The sequence below is a fragment of the Plecotus auritus genome, assembly GCF_963455305.1.
Source record: "Plecotus auritus genome assembly, chromosome: 1".
Lineage (NCBI taxonomy): Eukaryota > Metazoa > Chordata > Mammalia > Chiroptera > Vespertilionidae > Plecotus > Plecotus auritus.
Window position 1 is genome coordinate 200,696,368 of NC_137770.1, and position 16,945 is coordinate 200,713,312.

Genomic DNA, 16,945 nt, shown 5'->3' on the forward strand with positions numbered 1-16,945 from the left:
TCCCCTGGGGATCAGGCCTAAGCTGGCAGTCAGACATCCCTCTGGGAGCCCGGGACATCCTTAGTACTGCCGAGGAGGCCCTGAGAGGCCCCCGTCACCGCCGCTGTGCTCGCAGCCACTGGTCCGGCTTGTAGCTGAGCAGAGCTCCCCCTGTAGGAGCACACTGACCACTAGGGGGCAGATCCTGCATTGAGCATCTGCCCCCTGGTGGTCAGTGCGCGTCATAGTGACCGGTCGTTCCTGGTCGTTACACCATTAGGGTCAATTTGTATATTACCCTTTTATTATATAGGATTGGTTTGTATTTGCCTAACTGTTATTGTTAACTACTATTTATCTTTGATGCTTTTGCCATCAGCATAAATAAAAGATCCTGTAACACTGAAATCCATTTTAGGCAAATGGAAAAACAGGTTAGTTTGGTCTGCAAAATGAAATGGAAGGTGGATCACTTTTTAAAATGTAGGGTCTTTTTTTTTTTTTTTTTTTTTTTTTTAAGCATAGAGAGGAAGGGAGAGGGAGATAGAGATAGAAACATCAATGATGAGAGAGAATCATTGATCGGCTGCCTCCTTCACACCCCTTATTGGGGATTGAGCCCGCTGGGCTTGTGTCCTGGAATCAAACCTCGACCTCCCAGTTCATAGATTGAGGCTCAACCACTGAGCACACCAGCTGGGCCAAAATGAGGGTTTTAAAGCAGAAGTATATGAATCTCCTTTCACACCCATGTGCCCAGAGTATCTTATGCTGTGGCATAAGTCATCATATTAACAAACGGACCAGATAATAAAATTAAGAGGAAATAATTTGTTGTGTAACAAAGAATTACGAAATTCGGAAATATAAATTCTGCTTATATTGACTATTTCTTGTTGTGACCTATAGGAAGTAGTCACAGAACCAATGTTTTTGTCATTAGAAATTATTCTGATAACAAAATAATTTAAAAGGAATTAGGATAGATCACTGGATATCAAATGATTCCATTATTCATACATTTGTTATTTAATCAACAAATACTTAAGTTCCTGGCCTATGCCAGAGACTACTGCCTATACATAGGTTAACAAAGTGTTGCCTACTTTCATCAAGCTTCTGCTTTGATAAGGGAGAGAGAGGGCAGATGGTATATAAACACCCATAATTCTGTAGAAAACCCATAGTCACATATTTATTGGTCAAGAGGGAGGGAGGGAGGGAGGGAGGGAAGGAAACTTAACAGTAAATGTCAGAAAATATAAACATGATCCTAGAACAGAAGGGCAGGCGAGAGTGAGTTGTTTGATTGACTTGAGCCTAGCGTGCTGGATTTCTTGTAATATAACTTTGGAAAACCTACTTTGGCTTATGGGAAATGATTGCTCCAACATGAGAATTCTTTGAACTCAAACCTATCTTTGCTTGTTTGTGTTAGAGGAAGGTTTAAGAAAAAAGAAACTTTATTGATGACTTCTCTTCGTCTAAGGGTGAAGCAATTTATTTGAAGCATAAAAATAATTGACCTGGAAGTCAGGAAATAGTAAAAGCCAGTTTGCTAGTTCTTTGTAAGCTAGGTCTTTATGTTGGAAATTATTTTGTTTGAGAACACTCCAAATGCCAGCCATACCCACACATAAGCATTATATATATAGTCTGAAGGAAAACATTTTTAATGTCATTTGTTTTCCATTAATTTCACACAGCTTTGGAGTCAGATTGTTCTTGGGTGAATCCCAACTCTGCCATATAACTGTGTACTATCTGAGACTAGATTTCCTCATCTGTAAAATAGGAATAATATCACCTGGAGGAAGTATAGCAGATGGACGGACTCTGGAACCAACTGCTTGGATTCAAATGTTAGCTTCTCAATTTAATTAGCTCAGTTAGGAGTAAGTTGGGTAAGTTCCTTAACCTCTCTGTGCCTCAGTTTCTATATATATATCACAGAGATGATAATAATAATACCTTCCTTTCTTTTAGGGTTGTTGTATTAAATGAGTTAATACAATGGCATATGGCATATAGTAAGCACAATGTAATTGTTAATGTTATTGTTCTTTTAAATTATCATTTAGGGTTATTGTGAGGGTTAAATAACGTTTATGAAAAAATAAACATATTGCCTGCCTAGCCGATATGGCTCAGTGGTTGAGTGTCTGTCTACCCATGAACCATGGTCAGGGCACATGTTCAGGCTGCAGGCTTGTTCCCCAGTAGGGGGCATGAGGAGGCAGCTGATGGATGCTTCTCAGCAATGTTTTTATCTCTCTATCCCTCTCCCTCTCTCTCTAAAATCAATAAAACTATATTTAAAAACAAAATAAAACACATATTGCCTGACACAGTATGGGTGCCTCCTAATAATCAGAAACTGAGTAGTAGATACTTTATCTTATTTGATCTTCATATAAACCTGTAAGAAGAAATTATGCCTTATTGACTGTACCTTGAACAGGTTCTGATAAACAGTACATAGGCATTACTGGCAATGTCATTCATGTCATCTTAGCATAGACTTGGCCATATGTGTTAATAGCTCCCTCTAATTTTTTTCTTTTGTTTTAAATTTTTTTCCTGTGTGTGTGTGTGTGTGTGTGTGTGTGTGTGTGTGTGTGTGTGTGTGTTTGGGAAATTTTAGACCAGAAGAACTCTTCACTTTAGAATTATAATTAGATTGGTTAATCTGCACATTAAAATTCAGTTGTTTGTGTGGCACTCTTACAAGTGCAGGGTTATTTTATTAATGCCCATAAGAGCATAAAACATCATTCTTTTCTCATTGAATTTTTTCATATTTCAGATTACGTAGGGAAGAAATTTGACAACGTAACAAACTTTACTAAACTGAGGAGCAGTTACAATAATGAATATAATATAAATTGGCTCTACTTCACTCACTATACACTGAGTGGCCAGATTATTATGTGTTCAGAGATCATAATAATCTGGCCACTCAGTGTATTTGCTGTTGAATGTCCAGATTCAGTGTTTCTGAATTTCGGTTATCTGAAATATCTTAGTCTCTTATAATATTTATGAAGTGGGCGGGAGCATGTCTTTGGTTATTAAATGAAGTTAAAGGCATTTCTAGAAAATGGATATAACCATGTGTTATGTCTTGCTTTAGTAATTGTAAATCAGTTGAATATTAATCTCATTCTCTTAGATATTTTCAAATAGATTAGTTTATAGAAAACCAGTTTGCCATTTAAAAAATTTACATTAAGTAATTATTTTTGACACCCTCATGTCAACACCTGTAGTATATATGTTATATGATGCATTTGTCTGATGTAGCAAATTCCCAATTTGGTATTATCTTGCCTCCTTTGAGTATTTAATACAGCCATTAATCTTACTACAAGGCTTTACTAAGGACAAATTACTACGTAACCCACTTCAACCTCTTTTGTTCAACCAGGAAGCCAGGCATGTTAAATAGCTTTTAAAATATATATATATATAATTATGTCTTTTTTGGAATTTTAAGATTTTAAGTTTTGTAATTATAAAATGAGAGACTTTATCAATTTTGTCAGTTGAAATTACTTGCCAGAAGTTTGCTTTGGAATAGAGCTTCTGTATCTTTAAAAAATACACAGTGAGTCACCCCCCTGCTCTTTTGGTAGATGCCTGGCTAGTGAACAGCTAAGCTGCTTTAGGCATGTAATAGAACATTCCATTTCCTGTTCCCTTGCTGACACAGAGGAGTGTTCCTGCTGGCAATGATCTAATCATAGTGCAGTAAGAAACATGGCAGTTTGATAAAACATGGTGGAGACAGCGGCTGAAATGGAAGCATATGTTCTAGAAGACATTCTTGAGGTAGGGCTAGATTTGTAAATGAAATGAAAGTTGAAATCTAAACAAAGAAGTCTATCTGACGGAATTATTTTTCAGATGAATAGATTAGAGGAGAGAGCAGAGAGGCAGAGCATAAAAGCAAGATACAGTCAGACCTTACCCCGTGTGAGAATGTGGCCATCTGATTCATGTGTTTACTAAACAAGTTTAGAATTGTTTTGTTAAAACTTCATGTTTCATAAATTGTGAGATATATTTTTGATAATAAATTTAAAAAAGAGAGCAGGCCTCGGACTTAATAAAAAGCCTGTGCTTGTGGTGACCTTTAGATTAACTCATTAGAAGGTGGGGTCTGAAAAGAAGCTTTGAGTAGGTTTAGTATCATATGTCTTAGAATTCATTTACATATCTAAGCCTAAAGCTCTGCTTGCAGTTAACTATTAAAAACTGCTGGTTATTTTAGTTTTGGGGGTAAAAATAAGCATATATGTGTGTGTGTGTGTGTATAATATCAATCTAATTCTAGATTTTTCATGTGACTTTGATTATTATAAAATAAATTAGTAAATAAAAAGTAAAGAATTCTAAAAATTAAGGCACTAAAGCTTCAGAGCTCCCTGTAAAACCTACATTTTGAGTTACGAGAATTTTAAATTATGTTTTCTCTTTTCCCTAGTAGTATCAATTTTATAAGAACCTATTTGAGTATATAAATCAATTCAGAGAAATACATATCAAAGTGAAACTATAATTGGTTTTCGCCTTGGATGTGTAGTATATTGTCAAACATTTGTATTTATAGGTATAGATATTTAAAACCCATTTTCTTATCTATACCTTGTAGGGTTTTTCCCCCCCTCATTAAGAAAAGACAGGCTAATTCAGATAAAGAGGTTTCATGATGGTGAATGGTAGTCCTAATATTCAAACTGTTAAGATAATTTATTAAATATTTCCCTATGTTCAGGAAGTGATTTGATTAGGGGGAGAGGGCTTGAGAGAATAAGCTGCAAAAGGAACCGAGGCGGGGTTAGCAGGAGAAAAAAGCTTATGCGCATTATAAAGTGCTGCATGATCAATGAGCATTTTCTGGAGTCTCTCAGTGTGTGCTTGGAGCTGACATTGCAGCAAGCCTCATGGTTGTTCTGCAGAATGAAAACTGATTCCATTGTATTATCTAGCTTCTTGCAGACACACCTGCCAACATACTCCTTACTCCTAAGAGCTCCTTGTCTGAGTTTTAAATCCTCTGGTTAATTTTTTTTCTTTACTGTTAGTGAATTTCCTTAAAAATTTCTGGTATGGTGAATTATCTACTTAGAAATAGTAGTATATACACTTTTATTAAGAAACTTAAGTAAATAGGAGTGGTCACATGACTTTAGTGGTTGAGTTTAAACAAGTCTAATTGGATTATGAGTTTCTAGTGGTACATTTTCATTTGCTTTATAAAAATTTGCTTTGGATTTTTAAAAAGTGTACTTAATTGGTTTTAATAGAATTATTTGACTTTTTTTGGCCATTAAAAATTACAGTATATAACAGATTCTGAAAGTATTATTTACTTTCTAGGAAAACCCACTTAAGCATAGTTTTGTGCCTTAAGTATAGGTTTTTCAGTGGTATCTTATAAATTTTCTTTTTATGATTTCCACTGAAATTGTTTAATATCATGTTAAGATTTTACCGTACCTAATTTGTTCATTGTTAGTAGTTATTAAAATAGCCTGTAATTTTAATTATTTGTTCTAATTTTTAATCTCTTAATTTGGTTCCTATATACCTGTCGCATTAAACCATACTGAATAGTTTTCTCTTTATTTAATATTATTTGATTTAACTGAGGATTTTTCCATATTGGTAGGCCAGATGTAAAAATTTTTCATGTAGTAATAAAATATGCTTTTATTCCTAAAGTTATAAGTATTTATAATGACCTAATGTTAAAAATAAAAGTTTAACTTGGCCTGTGTAGCTCAGTAGTTGAGCATTGACCTGTGAACCAGGAGGTCATGGTTCAAAGTTCAAAGAGGATAAACTTGCTAATAACTCTGTGAAGCTAAGTACCATTTTCTAAAGTAGCTCATATTGCAAGTGAAAAGATACAATTACACAATGAGCTTCCCAGAAAATTATTGTTTAAAGGATTAACTCCTTATACAGATGTCAATAATGAGTAATGAAGTTCCTCTTATATCACAGTGACAATTATATTATTGTACCTGATATTGAACTATTTTAAGTTTGTTAATTTTCATCTTTGTGACTTTATTGAACATAATGGACTTTTAAGTAGATTTCTGCTTATTTACATTAAACATTGGACCCCTTCTATTTTTTTTCTCTTCCAGAGTAGCTTAGTTCTTTAAATCATACATTTTTAAAAGGCGTTCTTAAGTCAGAATCATCACTGAATACAGTACATAATGCTATGGTTCATGGTGATTATTTAGCATCATTACCTAACTTGAAATTTTAAATGATCTTCAAAAACTTAGGTAAAATATTGTATGTGTCTAAAGTTTATAAAACTGGAAGAGATTGATTTTAACTTATATCATTGCTTCTCAGGTATACCAAGGTAATGGGTTAAACAGAAAAACTTGGTTACTTAAGTTATCCAAATAATCTAGTTAGTAACTTTCTTACCCAAAGCAAAGTAGTCAAAGTGTTTCTGTTCCTTTTGTTAAACTTAGCTAATACTGAAGGAAGTAGTCAAATACAAGTGGTAGAAAAGGGCTGTGAGCCTGCTTATATATCTGTTTTCTTATATTGCTGAGGCATGATTATAATTTTAGAATTTTGATACTTTTCCTTTAAGTCATATATAATGATAGATCTTAGTACTATAGAGAGACCAATAAGAAGAGGAAGTCCTCCAAACTGTGTGTGTGTGTGTGTGTGTGTGTGTGTGTATGTATTTATGTATTCCAAGTTTGTGTAATGAAGTGCTGTGTATATAAACATGAAGTTTATATCTATGTAAGTTTATTTATAAGAATACATGAAACGAGAGAGTACTTCCAGAAACATAATTATTTTGTATTTTAGTTTTATTTATAATTTAACTGGTTTTAGTAGTTTTCTGTAAGATTTGTCTTAGAAATGAGAAATTGTCACAAATGTTTCTATCTTTTAAATTCAGAATCTTTGTTCAGGGTATAACATTTGATAATATGTTTGCTTTAAAAGGGAGCAATTTTTATGAAAATAACAATATTTACATTTAAGAGTGACAACTCTCATGCCCAGTTTTGTTCCTTTGTCAGCTGAAGGAAGGGTTTTTGACTTCATCTGTACTTGATTTTACAGGTTGTAATATCCTACATAATAAAAGACTAATATGCTAAGTGTCCGGTCAGCTGTTCAACCAATCAAAGCATAATATGCTAATGATATGCTAAAGCTGCTCAACCACTCGCTATGACGTGCACTGACCACCAGGGGACAGACGGTCAACCGGTTGATCAGTTGCTATGACATGCACCGACCACCAGGAGGCAGACGCTCTGACCAGTAAATTAGCTTGCTGCTGGGGTCCGGCAGATTGGCACTGAGCAAGATGGGCCGGACATGCCCTGGAGCACTCCCGTGGTCCCTCCCCAGCCAACCAACCTTCTGCGTCCCTCCCTGGCCCTGATCATGCACCGGTGGGGTCCCTTATTCTGGCCTGTGCCCTCTCGCAATCCAGGATCCCTCAGGAGATGTCGGAGAGCCGGTTTGGGCACGGCAGCAGAACGACCGGTTGCTGTGACGTGCACTGACCACCAGGGGGCAATGCTCAATGCAGGAGCTGCCCCCTGGTGGTCAGTGTGCTCCCACAGGGGGAGCATTGCTCAGCCAGAAACGGGGCTCATGGCTGGCGAGCACACCGGTGGTGGCAGAAGCCTCTCCCGCCTCTGCAGCAGCGCTAAGGATGTCCGACTGACGGCTCCCGGACTGTGAGAGGGTGCAGGCCGGGCTGAGGGACTTCCCCTGAGTGCACGAATTTCGTGCACCAGGCCTCTACTAGATGATAAAAGTCTCAAATCTTATGGTTGCTGTGTAAGAGATACTGTGGGTGGAGGGTTTGGTTGAACCCTTTTTGGTTTACTATGGAACCATGCCTTGACACCAGATGGTTTTTATTTTTTAACTAGTGGCCTGGTGCACGAATTCGTGCACATTGAAAGAAAATTAATTAGAAGAAATATTTTAATATCGCTATTTGCCCTTTCTCTATAATAGAAGTGTCAACCAAATTCACAATCGACAATGACAGATCGAAATACATGCGTGCGATTGGTACCAGCGAGAGCTTTATGTGTATTGCGCATGTGCAAGTCAACTTAGCCTTTTATATATGTAGAATAAACTTGCTTAATTAGACCTGCTTTCTGATTTAGCTAAACTTTTTCCAGCCCCGTGAAGCATCCCAACTTCTCTTTCAGGTAATTATCAGCAACACAGCAGTAAATATGAACATGAAGCAGATTATTATTGTAGATCATGCAGGGAGAACAAAGGGTAAAATATTTAACTGCAGCAGTGCTTGCCTATATTCTGCACAGTGAGAAAACCTGAAGTCATTTTTAAGGTCCACCGTTTCTTCTTTTCAGTCAGGTCAAGTTTCTAAGCTTTCTAAATCTCCATTTTATGGCTAATTAAAAAAATAGGATTCCATCGAGTCTCCTACCTACCTACTCCAGGACTTCTGTGAGGATCAATTGAGATGAGGCATGGGAAAATGCTTCACAGACATTTGGTTAAAGTATAAAATGTTTCCACCTTGCTATAAAGCAAGTCGTGTTCCTGGGCTGAAGAAACTGCAAGGAGGCTAGTAGGGAGAGCAAGCTGGGCGTTGATATGTGAGGTCATTACCTGGACGGACACTTAGCATATTAGCCATATATATATATATATATATATATATGATTGAAAGAGTCATGGGAAAGTTGTTGCTTCTTTTTGATTTGCCAAATATTATGGGCTAATGGTAAGTAGTGCATTCTAGTTCAAATAGGGAAAATCCACTTGCTATTATTTTAGTGATAGTATAAAGTTACTTTTAGTAATGATATAAAATCTCCCTGAAATAGACTCTTTTGACAGATACCTGCTATATTTATTTTTATTCTATAAAATGTATTAGCTTATGTAATATACATTATAATGTCAGTAAATCTGTGGATTTCTAATGTTAAAGTTCTATATTTAGTATAACCAAGGTGACATTTTTCACTAGGAAGAGTTAGAGCACCTCTTTGTACATAAGTGTATATATTGATCTAGAGACAGAAAAGTTTAGGTAATATGTAAATTAATTTGATTGATACAAATAACATTTTCAATTTATTAAAAGGTTTTGGAAAGGTCAGGCATGTTGGGTAGATTGAATGTTACAATTCCATTCCAATACTTAATTGAATACCTTCAATGTTCTAGGCCAGCCGTGGGCAAACTACGGCCTGCGGGCTGGATCCTGCTGTTCTATCCGGTTCTCTTGCTCTCCCCTCCGCTCCTTTACTTTGAATTTATATTAGTTCACACAAACACTCCATCCATGCTTTTGTTCCGGCCCTCCAGTCCAGTTTAAGAACCCATTGTGGCCCTCGAGTCAAAAAGTTTGCCCACCCCTGTTCTAGGCACTTGAAATTCAATGAGATTGAATTTAGCTTCACAAAGGTAAAAGTTCAGAAGACAAAATGTGTACCATTGGTAATGAAACATTCTTGAATTTAGGATGCCTACAGATATGTATATGAATACTAATATTTTACTTCATTTTTTTTATCTGAAGATTTGGAAACCCATGTTTTCAGCATTCTGAATTTATCAACAGACAATATTTTTTTTAAGCACCTTTAGGTTATATTTTTTTGCTTATATTTGTAAATATGTATTATCATGAATGTTGGGTTATCTAGAAGTTTTCCTGGATCCCATTTTTACCTTTTTATCCTTAAAGTTTTTTCTATTAACATTTAAATCGGTATACAGAATATATGTGTATATGTACATATACATACAGTACACTCACATATATGCTTACATATATTCTCCGTACACATATTCATGTTTCTGCTATAGTATGCATTATGAATATGTACTCTTATTTGAAAGTGAAGTTTATCCTGGAGAGAGGGGTAGAAGTTTCAACATTAATTTTATACTCCAACTTTAGGGGGAAGTGGGAAAAGTAGTATAAGACACCTAAGGTAGCTAATAATCCCTGTAAAGAAGACTGATATTTTAGTGGAGGATGAAGGCTTCAAATGGCTTTTTTAAAAGGTAGTGTAACTAGACATCTATGAATTAATCTATTACTGTTACATGAGAGTAAAGTCCAGGTTGTCCAAATGCCACTAGTCCCACATTAATTCATCATAGTTCAGTGGTTAATGCATGTTTTAGAGATTGAATTAGGGAAGTTCATCTACTATCTGCATATACGTGCAACAACATATGCACTTTCCTGGTTCTGAATTGTTAGGGGCCTTTGTTCTGACACTTGACCAAAGAACTTACTCTATGTGAAGTGACTTGATTGCAACAATGTTTGCCTCCTACATGTGCTCCTAGTGGGGCCAGACACTGAGCCTGCCTCTGAGGTACATGCCCTAGACCAGAATTGAACCCGTGACCCTTCAGTCCACAGGCCAACGGTCTAACCGCTGAGCCAAACTGGCTAGGGCAATTTTCTAACATCGCACATTCGTCATTTGGAAAATACTGGTTTACTTACTGACTTTCCAATACTGCTGCATTTTATTCTACAATATATATTTTTTTAAAAGCATATTTGCTAATATAACCACTGATCTCCTTAGAAAAGTCAAAAACTGGGAAGATGTCACATTCACAGTGTCATATATGTTTGCCAAATTTTTAATTTTGTTTTCTGTTGATAGTTTATTTAAAAGCACATAAAACACAATCATATATCCTACTTAATTCTGTTGGTTAACATTTACTTTTTAGTGTTTATTTGATTTTCATTGGGATGCCAGAATTTTAAAACCCATTTAAATGCCCAGTGAAATTTTATCACTGATGACAAAGAGTTGTTCACTTGAAATGACAGGCTTACTTCATTCATTTAAAAAAAATGTCTGCCAAGTAACTCTGAACTCTGTCTTAAGTAAAAATTATATTCCATCAGGAAAAGCTACTGGTTTAGCTCACATTTACACAAGTGTTTTTGTTGTGATAACTATGTACTTAGATATAAAGTAGAAATTTTTTTATTTTGTTACAGAGAATATTAAAAAGTCATGTGCTCATGATTAAAAATTAGTATTTTTTACTACTTTATAATGGAGCTAGCCTTTTCACCCCTTTTTTCTTTTAGTTATGAGTGCATGGCAGAGAAGAATATGATGATCAGTGTCATGATTTGTATTAAGGGGGCCAACAGTTTTATCCACCATTACTTTTGTTTCATCAGTGTAACTGTCAACACAGTGAAACAGACAAATGACACTGTAGGATTATAAAAGTGTTTAGACCTCATAGATCCTCTGAAAGACTCTTGGGGATCCCCATGATTTCCATCCTTCAACTACAATATAGCAGGTTTAAGAAGTGGGAAAAACTTTGTGCAGGAATTTGAATCCTGTTTCTTTTCAGTATACTATCACAGGTGCCCGGTGGTTTTCATAAATCAAGGGTTTTTTTTCTCTCTGAGACTAGTAATCTTTTCTATTGTCTATAAAAATGAACAATAAGATTCCAATAATGTATATCTTGGTTATCTAAAGATTAAGTAAGCTGTTCGTTGCAAATTTTTTGATTGGTAGCAAAATTGAAGGGTTTAAAATCTGTATCTTCTTTTTGTATTTATATTTATATACAAATGTATATTTGTATTATATTTTTGCCATAATTTGAAATTGGCATTGAAATCTTGTGTTTCTATAGGAAAGAGAAATGTCAGTAAACATCTGCACATCTCTTTCCGTGTTTCAAATACTAACCCTTCCCAATTCCAATTTCTAAGCAACTGCTGAGATTAGTGTTAAACTGCTGTTGGTGTTTTCTGCTGCTTGAATTCCTTGTTTAATCTCTGACCTTTTATCATTTAGCCTCTTTCTCTGAGTTTTGATACCTGCTGCCGAGTTCAGTTTGATTTCTTTTTCCAGCTATAGATTGTCCAGATTCTGAGTCTCTACTTAGATGTTTGGATATTGTGATCAGCCCAACTCCTTGCTTTCACACAGACCTCATTTGTTGACTGCATACATCTAACTAGTGTTTATTCTTAGCTGGTTCTAACCTTGAATTTGTCCACTTTCCCACTCCTTGTCACATGTCTGCATTTGTAGTTTATGCCCTGTCATCATAACAAAGACTAACATATATTTGTGTGAAATGTTAAGCAGATTTGAGATATATAGTTTCTAAATTCTTGTATTTTATAAGGAAATACTATTTAAAGATTTTCTAAAAATGTGCTGGTGTTTTAAAAGTTTACACATATTGGAAATTTTTTCTTTTTAATATTTTATCACATTTGTATATTTTATCTTCTAAAAATATTTTTCTGTGTTTGTTTCGTATTGTTTATATTATTCTTCATGAAATAAATGGAAATAACAGTAGATAGAAAGGTTTCCCTTCTATAAGACTGTACCCATTTAAAGAACCAAAATATTAACATTAAACCTTACGTATGTCATTTAATAAATCTTGTCAGGTGGATCATCATTTTATATTTTATGAATTACAAAGCATATATCTTTCATAAAGTGATAGGTAAGGGAGAATGCTGAATTATGTTGACATTGATTTTTATGATTTTCTAGATTATATTTAATGAGATTCTTTTTTTCATTGTCTTGAGCTTTTAGTGTTATTGTATGATCAGCTGTGAATAGTTTTATTCTTCTTGGTGTCGTCAGTGACTTAACATTGTATCTCAGACACAGTAAATGCTTGTTGTTTTTTGTTAATCCTCACACGAGGATATTTTTCCATTGATTTTATAAAGAGAGGGAGGGATGCAGAGAGAGACAAAGAAACATTGAAGTGAGAGAGATAAAATGATTGGTTGCCTTCCACACATGCCTCGCCATCCCTGAACTTGCAACCCAGGTATGTGCCCTGGAATGGGAATCTAACCCATGTCTGCTGGTTTCCATTCCTTTTGATGAGAAGTCAGCAATTATTCTTACTTTTCTTCTTTCGTACATTGTGTCTTTTTTTTCCACCTCTGGCTTTTTAAAAGATATTTTTATTACTAATTTTCAGTAGTTTTATTGTGACATGCTTTGGTATAATTTTCTTGGGGATTATCCTGCTTGAAGCTTGTTGAGTTTATTGGATTTGCAAGTTTATATTTTTTTGTCTAATTTTGAGAGTTTTCAGGCATTATTTCTTCAAATATTTTTTCTGCTTTTCACTTACTCTCTTCCTGGGATTACAGTTACACTCGATATTATTTTCTTCTTTTTAAAAAAATATATTTTATTTTTTACAGAGAGGAAGGGAGAGGAATAGAGAGTTAGAAATATCAATGAAACATCCATCAGCTGCCTCCTACACACCCCCTACTGGGGATGTGCCCGAAACCCAGGTACATGCCCTTGACCAGAATCGAACCTGGGACCCTTCAGTCTGCAGGCCGATGCTCTATCCACTGAGCCAAACCGGTTAGCAGGGGTGGGCAAACTTTTTGACTCGAGGGCCACAATGGGTTCTTAAACTGGACTGGGGGGCCGCAACAAAAGCATGGATGGAGTGTTTGTGTGAACTAATATAAATTCAAAGTAAAGGAGTGGAGGGGAGAGCAAGAGAACTGGATAGAACAGCCGGATCTGGCCCGCGGGCCGTAGTTTGCCCACGGCTGGGTTAGGGCGATGTTATTTTCTTTTAAAGGTAATGTTGCCTCTGGACATTTTTTTTTCTGTCTCTGCTCTCTTTGTGCTTTAGTTCACATAATTTCTGTGTTCTGTCTCAGGTTCACTGGTTTTCTGCAGTGCCATCCAGTAAATTTTTGGTACCAAAGACTGTATTCTTTCAACTATGAAAATTCTATTTGATGCTTCATTTTTATAGATTTTATTTCTGTCTACATTATGTTCACATTTTTCTTTAAATCTCTGACCATGTTTTAAAAGAGTTTTAAGTCCACCCTGGCTGGTGTTGCTAAGTGGTTAGACTCAGAGCATCGGCCTATGCACCGAAGGGTGGCGGATTTGATTCCTGCTCAAGGGCATGTACCTGGGTTTGGAGTTCGCTCCCCGCTCCTGGTCAGAGCTCTTGCAGGAGGCAACCGGTTAATGTGTCTCCCCCTTCTGATGGACATAATAATATTACATTGTTGAATGTCTGAGTCTTATTTTCCTTCTTTAAAGAGTATTGGGTTTTTTGGTTGTTGTTTTTTTGTTTAGCAGTGTGAATCAGCTTCATTCTTTTTAAGCATTCTTTTCTAGGAGCCTGTACTGTACAGTTAGGTAATCTGCCTACTCTTATATGTGGCCTTTCTAGATTCTCTACAAATACTCCCAAGTGTAATCCCTCTTCTCTGGCTGGTTTGATCTCCATACACATCCCAACCCTGTAGGAACTCCAGATAGTTTTTTATCTTATAGTTCCCTAGTAGTTCTTTTCCCAGTTCTTCTTTCCAGGATTCTGCCCCACAGATTTTAGCTTTCTCAGCTCCAATGTCTGATCTTCATCTCCTGAATAAGTAAGACTTCACTTTTCTGCTATGTTTTCCTCAAATACTGCTGGATATGGCATGAGAATGGGGGTCTTTGTTTCTTTTGAGTTGTGTTATGATATACCTGTTTTGCCTAGTACTCATTGTCTGTAAAGAGACAGGAAGCCTAGTCAATTACCAGTTACTTTGTCATGACTAAACAAGGGGTGGGGAAGTCCAGCCCACAAACCTTATAAGGCCCTGGAAATCATTTGGTCTGGCCCTGCCACGGCTATAGGAGTGAGTTAAATGTTTGACCAAATATAGCAGGAAAATAAACTGAGTAAGTTGTGGCAAATTGCAATGAGATATTTTTCATAGCTAATAGAGTTCCACATCTTTGTAGCTCTCATCTTTTTGTTATAAAGTCATATTATGTACATGCAGTATATACTCAACTTATACAGTATCATTCAGTTCCATTGCAGATGCTCCTACTACAGATGACTGCCAATGTCAACTGTTGAAAAGTATACCATGTTTGTATAGAAGCATCTAATATACTTACGTTTCATGGTGCATTTTAAGGAGGCCTAAACATATTTAGTGAATTTTTTCAAAAATTGCACTTGCCTATGTTTAGAGAAGTGAATGAATTTTGAAGCAATTTAAAATAAAATGTTTTAGGTTATTAATGGCAATCACTCTATTTTTAACTCTGTAGGAAAGGGATGGAAAACTTTTTAAATTATATACTCTCATAGAAAACTTGGAAAATGCAGAGTGGTTCAAAGAAAGTTAAAATGAATGATGCTATATTTTGGTATTTTTCTTTCAGTCCATTCTTTATGCAAATACAGTTATATGCTCATTTTAAATATTGGGACCATATTATATATCTCAGTGTTTTCCCTCATACATTTATATTTTCTGTATCACTTAATATTTGGTGGAAATATTAATTTAAATATGTCAAATTAATTTTACTTTTTTCTGTTGCTATTATAAATAATTAGAGGCCCAGTGCACAAAATTCAAGCACAGGTGCGGTCCCTAGGCCTGGCCAGCGATTGAAGTGTGAGCGTCTCGTGTGGAAGGACAGGTCCCAGCTGACTTCTGGGCCCTGGGCCCCCACGTACCTGCCTCCGCCTGAGTCTGGGCGGCAGCCCCGCCCCTGCCACCCCTGCTGGTTGCCATCTGTGGGGCGATTGGCAGGGCATTCGGGCCCCTGCCCCCACTGCTAATCACTGTCTGCAGGGCAATTGGTGGGGCAATCGGGCCCCCGCTTGCACTTGCCTTGGCCTGGTGCTGCCCAATCACCTGCTCCACCGTCCCGCCATGGTCCCGCTCTCGTCGGGGCCCATCAGGGCTGGCAGCCTCTCCACTGCCGCCCACTGCCAGCGCACGTTGCTGATGCCCACCACATTCTGCATCACCCCCTGGTGGTCAGCGCATGTCATAGCGAGCGGTCGAACTCCTAGTAGAACTCCCAGTCGAGGGGACAATGTGCATATTAGGCTTTCATTATATAGGATATTGCATTGAGTATTTTTCTGTGTTTTCTCTGGATTTAAAAAAAATTTTAGATTTCTAGCTTAAAAGAAATTGATCTTGAAACTTTTCTATTAATTACACGAATACATATTTATTGTAAAGATTTTGAAGCATGAAGGAAAAACATGAATGTTTTAATATTTTATCCCAGTCTTTATGCTCACATCTAAAATATTTTTACTAGGCTTGAGAATTTGATGTCCTAACTTTTAATATGTTTTGAAACATATTTATGTTTTGAACTCTATTTCATTTATGTTTTTGAAAATGACTTCTAGTGATTGCATACTATTTTATCTTGAATAATAATTTACTGTGCATTTATATTATTGGATATCTGGATTATTTCCAGTTTTTCTGTTACAAAAATGCTTTTTAAATGTCCTTTGGCCATTTTTTTTTTTTTTTTTAGAGTATATATATTGATGGGAATCTTAGTTAAATGTGATAAAAAATTTTTTTTCTGACTTTATATACCCCTTTTCTTAAGGGTATTTTTTAGAATATTTTTATATGAGCATCTCTTTTTCTTTGTGATTATTTTCTTTTATACTTGGAAATATCTTTCCCTTATGGAAATCAGATAATATTAATCTGTATGTTTTTAATTCAGTCTTGCTAGCATTTATTTTATATTGTAAAACATGATGTGATAAGATTTTTTTTTTTTACTCCCTGACACCATTTAAGTAGATGAATTATTATTATTATTTTTTAAAATATATTTTATTGACTTTTCACAGAGAGGAAGAGAGAGGGATAGAGAGTTAGAAACATTGATGAGAGAGAAACATCGATCAGCTGCCTCCTGCACACCTCCTACTGGGGATGTGCCCACAACCAAGGTACATGCCCTTGACCAGGATCGAACCTGGGACCCTTCAGTCCGCAGGCCGACGCTCTATCCACTGAGCCAAACCGGTTAGGACAAGCAGATTAATTATTGACATCATACCTTTTATATTCTGGGATATCTGGTCT

General features: G+C 36.0%; 1 protein-coding gene across 8 annotated transcripts in view; it reads left to right on the top strand.

Moving 5' to 3' along the window:
• Positions 1-16,945, top strand: part of ANKRD17 (ankyrin repeat domain 17) — a 169,894-nt gene that overhangs the window by 32,443 nt on the left and 120,506 nt on the right. For 4 of the 8 annotated variants that reach the window (XM_080672445.1, XM_080672446.1, XM_080672449.1 and 1 more), the window contains exon 1: positions 3,672-3,810. The exons of the other annotated variants lie outside the window; for them this stretch is intronic. In XM_080672445.1, coding sequence (XP_080528571.1) covers positions 3,757-3,810 — 54 coding nt within the window. In that variant the 5' untranslated portion in view covers positions 3,672-3,756. Of the gene's footprint in view, positions 1-3,671; positions 3,811-16,945 lie in introns of those variants that run through there. 8 annotated transcript variants of the gene reach the window in all.